Here is a 9,000-nt window from a genome sequence, read left to right as displayed (position 1 = left end):
CCATGTGTAGCAAAATTTTTCTTTTAAAATTTTTCCATCATTTGCATCGAGCAGTAAGACTCGTAAAAAACCAATGGGGAAAGGTTTTGAAGATCGCAAAAACGTTAACAGCAAAAAATTCAAGCTGTGGAGGAAACACCTGCGAATATACCGATTGCTATAAGGAAATGGTGTTCATAAACTCTTTCTCATTCAAAAATGCTTTTGTCAGAAATGTTCGATGTGTTTCGGCTCTTAATACCTTATTCGGAATGTGTATTGTACAGCGACCCGAACCCGCAGTCACTGCCGCAAGTTTGTCCGCGAGAGACATCCCCTGGAGTCTTGAAAGCGAAACCAGGCCTTTGCGCTGCTTGGCCCCTCCGAGCGGACGCTCTTCCCAGAACCCCTGCGACTTACCCTGTGACCCCCGTTCGTGCTTCCTATTCCGGCTTCCTGTCCTCAATTTGACCGCTTCCAAGTGACCTCAAGGAGTGGTGCTTCGGCTTATAGTGTCACTCTGAGAATCGATGGGAAGACCGCGCCTCCCCGCAGCAGAAGCCAACACACGTACGAATGCTTTTGAGCTCTGGCGCCCTTCTCGGCATTTCGATTCGTGACAGGCATGCACCTTGAATGTTTTGCCTAGCGATGACCCCGAAAGCCCCTGTTTCGTTCGACTGTGTGGGTGCAGATACTGTGTATTTGGGAAGGTCTAATACGGTCATTTCCCTGTCCTTACTGGTCGCTGCCAGCGACGAAGATAAAATAAAAAAAAAAGCACCACAGGGTGGCTTGCGCCGCTAGGATGAGCTGCGTGCATGCCATGCTTCCATGTTTTGTACTTGTAGCCTGTCGAAACACCGCACCTAGCAGTGTAGTCCACGGGCGCCCTTAACCACGTTACGCTTGCAGTGCGCATTCTCGCCGTAAGACTCGCCGACCGAAGGTGCGAGTTCATAGCGTAAATCTACGAGGAACATGTTGTACAACCGCTGCAGCTCTATTAGCCTTGAAAAACCCCTTTACACCATCCGATACGCATACAAATTAAATAAGCGTGCACTGAGGCTCTGCGCCTCACTCCTCGCCTCAAGTCCTTGCATGAAAATTGTACAAGATTGGCTCGGATTTATCCTTTAGTTTTAGGTGTAGAATTACTTCACGTACCTTTCCAGCTCTCCCGCCAAAGGAGACTTGGGTTTTTTGCGCGAATTTCCACCATCAACATTCTTTAGCGTACGCAACTCCAAATGATATGAGTCCTTTGTTAGAAGAAATATTTTTAACCAATGATCTCACCTATATAAGGCTTGAAACATTTAGCTACACATTAGAACAATTCTGTACTCATCTTGAAAGCGAATTAATTTTACGCAAAAAGCTACTTGGCGCCTTAATTTTATAGTCGCTTGAAAGATGACTCCTTATTGTTAAACCATGCAAATTCCTACAAGAAACCGCAATTTACGGTGCACAGCGTAAAAATGAGCACAAAAAGATAAAACCTATTTGGGCATGGCAACGCTAAGGTCATTTATGCGACTGCTCTGCACGGAATAATATTTTCTTTGTTTCAAAATAGGCTTCAGAGTTAAGGAGACCAGCAATAAGTAACTCTCATCACACGTGCACAAAATCCGTCATCAGATCAAATTTTATTCATGTAAGCAGCCCTCGCTCTGCGAGGCGGATGCACACGAACATTTAACAGAGGGCGTACAGCCCACTCTTTCCTCCAATTTCTTTCTGTGTCTTGACTCTGGAGCGCTCCGCGGAGTAGAAATGGGCCGCTTGGCCTTAGGAACTTGATTGCGGCTCGCTGGTCGTCGACGCTGTCCACACGTGGCTAAGATCCTCAAGTGGACTTGGTACAGTGCCAACGCTACAACGACGCCCGAGAAATACATAATCGTCAAGGTCGGCCGCACTCTTACCGCGGCGAGCACGTTCGCTGATTCGCCCGGCTAACCAACGCTCATGTCTTGGAATACATACTCCGACGTCAATGACTAATCGCGCACGAGGGAAGGGCCCACATGTACACCGCTTCGTCTCGCGCTCAGCGCTTGCGACAACACGTGCATTTGTAAACATGACGTGGCTGTGCGTGGAATGTTATAAACAAGCCGCGGTTGTTAGGCAACAACGATGGATGCAATCCCCAAGTGGTTCGAGTCTCTTGCGCGAGTTTACAGTTTGCATTGAATTTGCCCGCCGAGAGGCAGGCACCACGCTTGCACGGAAAAGTCATGGGCTCGCACTTTCTCCCCCCGATAGCGTCCTTCACACGCGCTGAAGCCTTCCAAGGAACAGCAGCGTTTGGGTCCTCACATCCTCGATGAAGAACAGGAAAGGGTGGTCAGCCTTGAACTCGACCTCGCCTCCGGGCGTCTTGGAGTGGCGAATGATCCCCGAAGAGAGGGCCACGGCTTCCGTACCTTTCTCGTCGACGTCCAGAAGGGCCTTGTGCAAAACTTCGTCCAGATTAAGCGGCCGTTTCGAGGACACACCCGTCAGATTGGCATCACGAGTGCTGAAAACGTCTCGCACTCCGAGCGCCTGCAGAGGTCCCTTGAGACTGTACGCTTGCTGCAGCTGGAACTTTGGAAGCCACACGTCCACCTTGCGGGGAAGCGCGGCGGCCAGGGGCTCACGCGCTGCTTCCAGGGAGAACTTTTGCTCCAGCTCCCGCAGACCGTCACGACGTCTCGGCAGCACAATGACCAGGTCAACGCGGTCTCCGATGTACGGCATCTCGAGGATGTGCGCGTCCAAGGATTCACTCAGTGCGTACACAAATTCACCTTTCTGGTGCATCATCTGCACAGGAACAGGCTTTGAGCCACCTTCGTTGAAGAATTCACCGGTTATAGTGTCTTCTGGCTTGAACGGCGTCTGCCAAAGGCCCTTGAAGTACACTGCGTTCAGCACAAGCATAGGTGCCGATGGCGGCAGGGGCCTCTCGATGATCTCGGGGATTCGATCTTCGGTCATGTCGCGAACCCAGGCGTTGACGTCATCGGCTGCCTCACGGGCGTTACCGGCGAAGTCGGCGGAGTAAACGCCCGAAGCGAAGTGCTTCTCCAGGTCGCGCTTGTAGCGTTCAAAGATGGGCAGCCCCGTCGCCAAGAAGACGGCGCTGGCCAGCCGCAGCTCGTAGCCCTTCTCCGAGTTGAGGTCCTTGAAGAGCTCGCCGAATCCGGCTGCGATGTCGTCGCCTTCCGCCGCATTGCTTCCACGCGCCAGCCGGTTGGAACCGGCGCCTCCTTCGAGAGCCGCGTTAATCTGCTGCCGTGTGCGGCCCCTGGATCCCAGCTGGACCATGCCCAGGATAGCGGCCACGCTGACTGGAGACAAGAAAATGTTGCTGCCCTTGGGGTCCGACTCTGCCACCTTACGGTACAGAGCCATGCCCAGTTCGTTGGTAGCGCGGCTCACAACTTCGGCAGCCGAAACAGCCGCAGGCGGTGCCGCGGCCAGCCACACGATCAAAACAAGCATGCTTGTGGAAGGCCTCTTCATGGCGACGACCGAAACAATACTGGGCTCGGCAGCGATGAGAAGTTTACAAGCGGTGACGAGCGAACTTCGCGCCTTCTCTGCCGGCCTTCCAGGAGTCCGTGCGATCGCCTCCGCTGCGGAAGAGTTTATGTCCCCGAGACTCGGCGACCAAGGCCAGCCTCTCTCGATTTTGCGCAAGCGCTCCGCCCTTCCACTCGCCACCAGTGGCGGAGTTTCGTCACGAGCGCCGTACAGCGGCGCCCCTAAACGGTGCACGATGGCGGTTCGGCTGGGTTTCCCCTGCTCGCGCGCGCGCTAGGATGCCCGGAACCGGCTCGTGGAGTGACGTTAGAGCCGTGAAAATAAAAAAGAAACGATGTAGTCTCGTTTCGCTTCCCATTTTCTTTCCTCCGCATCCTTCATCGGGTGCCCCCTTTCTTTGGATACGCTCCATAGTTCAGTGCGGGCGGGAGGGCGGGGGTGTCGCCTCGCGCGGTAAACAGTACGTGGCGCCGTGGCGTTGCTTGCCGGCGCGCTGATAAAGCGGACGGGGCGATGATGAATGTCGCCAAGCGTGCGCGGTGAGCCGTAAGTTCTGGCGTAGAGATGTTTAGGGCGTCCCGCTATCGTGTGAAATCATGACGCCAGGGGCTTCCACCGGAAGCGCCAAGCTCGTCCCGATTCGCGTCACTCGTGCTATATTTGCGGAGTGACGCAGTGCAGACGTAGTGTCATTGCCCCGTCTGCTTAGATAAGCTCTAGGATGTCCACTTAGAGATACAGAAGTGTGAGACCAAAGATAAACGCTGGCCAAAGCACTTGCCGCCATACCGCGTGCAAGGAAGATTAGTGTAACACGCTTCTGTGTGGTATACTTCGGGACGTTTTGCAACACGTGGGTTTCTGACAGTTCAATTGCACACTCGCCTTTTACGCGCTAAAATTGCCTTTGTAGGAAACAGCTCTTCCCTTATACGTCATTTAAATTTGCCTCGTGTACACGTGCCCCGCGTAAGGCTCAGATCAAGAATGTGCGACAGTAGGCTTGCGGAAACCATTGACAGGCCTCTAGGGATTGTTTTGGTCTTTCCTCAGCGAAATGCTCATATCACACCGCTTTATCATGTAAAGCCTGATTCAGCTCGCAAATATTGGAGCCCCGAAGACATGCGCCTTCCTTTACGCTGGCGGAATCTGATTCATCCTCGCCAAGTCAAACACGGGTAGATAAACAAAGAATGCTGAGGCTCGAATTCCGCCGGTTGTGAAATCGAGAGGCAGGAAGCGCGTATGTGCGCTCTTCCAATGTATGCTATAGTACGGAAGCCGTAAAAATTCTTTCACGTTTGTGTTCTGCGCCAATTTCCTCAGCAAAAATGAGTGGCTTCTAGGCTTTTGTGCCAAGTAGCCACTCATCCCCCGTTAATGTCTGACTCAGGAGATAAACGTCGATTCTTTGACGCATTCACAACTCTCGATCTTCATTAGTAGTATTGATGTGCACGCTGAGGCAGGCGTCTGAGTGCATGTGGGAGTAATTATGCTGAAATTCAAGACGAATAAGCCCTTTGGAAGTAAGTGTACGTTGGCGCTCTGAGTCATGTTTCAAAGTGAAGATTAGTGGCTACGCTGTTAGCATTTCATTGTGCATATCCTTTCCACGTGCCTTGCTGTGGAGAGTATTGCTATGTTCCAGTGTACTGTCATAACTTCAACGTACAAACATTGGTATACATTGCTTATACAGTCGTGTCTGGTTAATATGGACACTTTATGGCACCTGTGCTTTTGAAGTCTGCTTGTGCGCAAAACTTCTTCCAATAAAGTTGTAACTAGACAAAATATTGGCAAATTTAAGCACATGAGCCTGGTCTCTGTGAACATCAAAATATATAATGTAGTTTGAAGTGTTTCGTGGACCATGAGACGTATCATGGCGTCTCATGGTCCACTGTGGTTCTTCATATCTCACGAAGCTCTGTAGTAGATAAATGCACCCAGACGGCCGACTGGTGCCGAACGCGTCCACGTATCATAAGCTGCCGCGACAGACATTTTCATGGGCATTCGTGTAATACTTTGCGGAAGGTGTAAAGGTGCGTCCACCATGTACATTGGAGCTTCAAGCATGAAACCATGCACAAAAAAAATAGGTTATCACTGTTGCAGTGCAGTCTTTGCAAGGACTTTCGCAGGTGTCCCGCGGTCAGAATACAGGAACGGAACTATCCGGTAAGGGAAGCCGAAGTTTTGATCACATGGTTATCCCTACCAACTCAACAAAAATACATGGCTCCCAAGAGGCTCTTAGCATTTTCACCCTGTCTGTTGCCAGAACAGGGAGTGTCCATATTAACGAGGTCTAATTAAATTGAGAAAGTTTGGTCACCAGGCAAATTGCCTGTAATATAAAACGTCCCCATTAACTGTGAACAACTCTGTAAAGCAAAAGATCTTAAAGTACAAACTACGAAACTGCCTGGTCATGATGCTTCAAAAATGGGCAACAAAATTAATTGTATCATGTGCAGTGACATATACGGCCGATGGGTACTTCGTTTTGAAGTTCTAAATCTTAAAGTACTACTGGCGATACGGCTGGCATAAACATCTTGCAGCTTTAAAAAACACGGGCTGAATCACGGTGAACGCCTTTTAAAAGTTGTCGAATATTTCAGCAAGTGATATTAAGATGCGGAATAGCAAAGCTCTCAAGCAGTCGGAAATTAAATTTTCGTCGAAAAGTGGTAGAGTTGTAACGTACTTAAACCAAGTAGATGTGCAAAAGCATATATTTAGCCTGGTTGGCTCATGGTTTTGCTTTGCTGGGTCGCTGGCACGTCTGGCGGCGACACTAGACTCAGGTTAAGCTTTGATCGATGTTAAGCTGATCTGATCTGTTCGCGTCGCAGGTTTCGGGCAGTTGATGAAAGCGGCGATAGCATAGTGCTGTCGTGCACTGGCCAGCAAAGCAGATTTGTTTGCGGAGCCGCGAGTTCGAAATCCAGTCTCGTCAGTATCTATTTTATTTCTGCATGGGCTCTTGCTAAGCTAGGTTTTGCCAAGGTCACCTCCAAGCTCAAGCATTACACAAGCTTGGTGAGCCGGTTAGACCTCGTGAAGTAGTGCTTTCACACGGAAATAATAGCACGCCATTCCAATAGCAGGGAGCCATATATGCTGGACCCTCGTCTACTAAATGTTTTTGCATTGATCGCTCGAAAAACATATCTTTGGTTCGGAACTGGAATAAATTGAAATTCCAAGAATTGTAATCTGTTTTTGTGATGAATAATTGTTGCAGACAGCATTTCTGTACAAATGGTAATGATATGTTTCCTCCAATAATGGTACAGTCGTTAGCAAATATGTGTTCCCTTGAACGCTGTTGTGGATGGAATATAATAAACCGAACAGAAGGGCCCACATAACTAGTTGGCAAGGATATTTTTAATGGCGGGTTACCGTTGCTGCTGCACGATACCCTGAGCTTTTGTACCAAGGAAGTCCCCGTGCCTGATTAATGGACAGGTATTGCGCTGTATGAGCAACTTATAGAGCCCTTCGAAAAAGTGCAGAAATGGCTTATCGTCGACTCTGGTCTTTAGAATCATATCGTTATGCTCAGAAGATGCACTCAGCAATGCATAAACTTCCAGAGAAATTAGGCAGAAAACAGTGGCGTGACTTCTTTAAGTGGACTTGTCACTCCAAGTAACACATTCCCAGCGCTTGCAATATGCCACGTTGAACAACAAGAACAGTGCTTGCCGATATATTCTGTCAGTTTATTTCTATGCCCTGGCGTCTACATACATAAAGAAGAATTTATTATGTAATTCTCATGCGCGCAGCAAAAAGTTAGTTCTTGCTTCAACGCGTAACACGCCTGTTTTCATTGCGAGTTCACAACTGGTGAACATAAATATGCTTTAGCTCCCTGCCATCCCAAGACTGCTGCTGGGCCTGACGCCATTGCTAACGGCATGCTTCCAAATCTCGAACCTAAGGGAATCAGTGTACATTTAGAGGTATTTGATGACGCATGGGCCAAGCAATACATTCCTCAGGCACTAATGATTGTTCGCGTCATGCCAGTCTTAAATTCCTGTAAATTCGCTCTCCATATAGGCTTCTTCCGTCCAATGAGCCTGACGAGCTGCTTATGCAAAGCAATGGAGAAGATGATTGACGCCAGGCTTCAATGGTGGTGTGATGAGACAGGAGTGTTCGCAGAGTTCATGAAGGGCTTTCGTAAAAGTACGTGCAGTACAGACCCAATTATGAGCATTGTAACATGTGCTGAGCATGAGCCTAAGCGAGTTGATACCACCATTGCAGTATTTCAAGGTCTCAAGCGTGCTTTCGACACTGTCAGTCACATTGAAATCATAAGCTTACTAGGCCTTGGTGTCAGTGGAAGACTTCTACCCTTGGGTTGTCGCTTTTTAAGTAACAGAGAAACATCCATGCAGACAAGTGTAGGAAAGGTGACGGAACACGGCACCATGCGCAGAATGGAATGCCTCAAGGCAATGTGTTGAACCCTTTGCTTTTTATCTGCGTGATGACGGATTTTCCATAAAAGTTCCCTCCTGGTTTGCAGTGTTCACTATACGATGCTAGTGTCTGCATTTTGACTCCTGGCAGAACTGCGAGACTCATCCATGGCCGGTCTTGCAAGAAGGCTAAGGCATCACTGTCTGCTTTCCAAACGAAATAGGGATGATGCTTTCGCACATAAATACAGCTGTTCGGTCCTTCACTCGTAAGCTCCTGAAGGATTTCCGGTGCTGTTTCGACGGCCAACCTTTGATGTCTGTTAAGCAGAACTATATTCTGTGTGTACTTCCTGACAGACAACTCTCTTGGGCTCCACATATAAAATCTATCACAGACGAGGTGAGCAACGTAGCAGACATGCTTCGCAGCCTTGCAAGTACGCCTTGGAGCAGTTCAACGTCATCCTGCTCAAAGTTCACAATATACGCGTATATCAAAAACGTGTGTATTTTTCGCCGATATACAGCGGCTCGTCAAGAATTTCGGAGGAACACTTGCAGAGACGCTTAGCTGAGGGCCTCTTCTCTGTTTGTTTGGGAGTTCCTGAAGAAACTTCCAGCGTTTTGGTTATTGTAGGGGCATGGCAGCCTTTGTTTGACGGGTTTAGTAAGGCAGAAGCTTGCAGGGGCATTTTCTATTTCATGTCCAAGCATGAAATGCTCCCATTAGTTTAAGCGCTGTAGGAACGAGATAAAAGCCATATATATCTAGCGTTTCAGCACCACAGTCAACATCTTCCAAGTCGCGAACTTTGGAAAGCAAGCAGAACAAATCCCAACATGGCTTCTATTTACCCTTCGTCGAAGGGATAACTAGAAAGCTCTACATGATTACATTTGCTGCTCGGCAGTTAGCACTTCACCTTACATATGGTATCGTGCTTGCATTCATGTGTATACGGATGGTTCCAGTCTCTTAAAATTAATCTACATCCTCATTTGTGCTTCCATATCT

At 48.8% G+C, this 9,000-nt stretch overlaps 1 protein-coding gene across 1 annotated transcript; it reads right to left on the bottom strand.

Moving 5' to 3' along the window:
- Nucleotides 1-1,618: 1,618 nt before the first annotated feature.
- Nucleotides 1,619-3,693, bottom strand: LOC149343000 (leukocyte elastase inhibitor-like). Its single transcript, XM_089545544.1, has one exon. It carries the CDS (start codon nt 3,502-3,504, stop codon nt 2,266-2,268), a length of 1,239 nt encoding a protein of 412 aa, XP_089401670.1. The 5' UTR covers nt 3,505-3,693; the 3' UTR covers nt 1,619-2,265.
- Nucleotides 3,694-9,000: the final 5,307 nt, after the last annotated feature.

Source organism: Amblyomma mixtum, chromosome 5 (genome assembly GCF_055824585.1).
Source record: "Amblyomma mixtum isolate Tamu chromosome 5, ASM5582458v1, whole genome shotgun sequence".
Lineage (NCBI taxonomy): Eukaryota > Metazoa > Arthropoda > Arachnida > Ixodida > Ixodidae > Amblyomma > Amblyomma mixtum.
This window is presented reverse-complemented; position numbering and strand designations above follow the sequence as displayed.

Coding starts and splice junctions, on each gene's coding strand:
- LOC149343000 (XM_089545544.1), bottom strand. CDS start 3,504: ATGAAGAGGCCTTCCACAAGCATGCTTGTTTTGATCGTGTGGCTGGCC.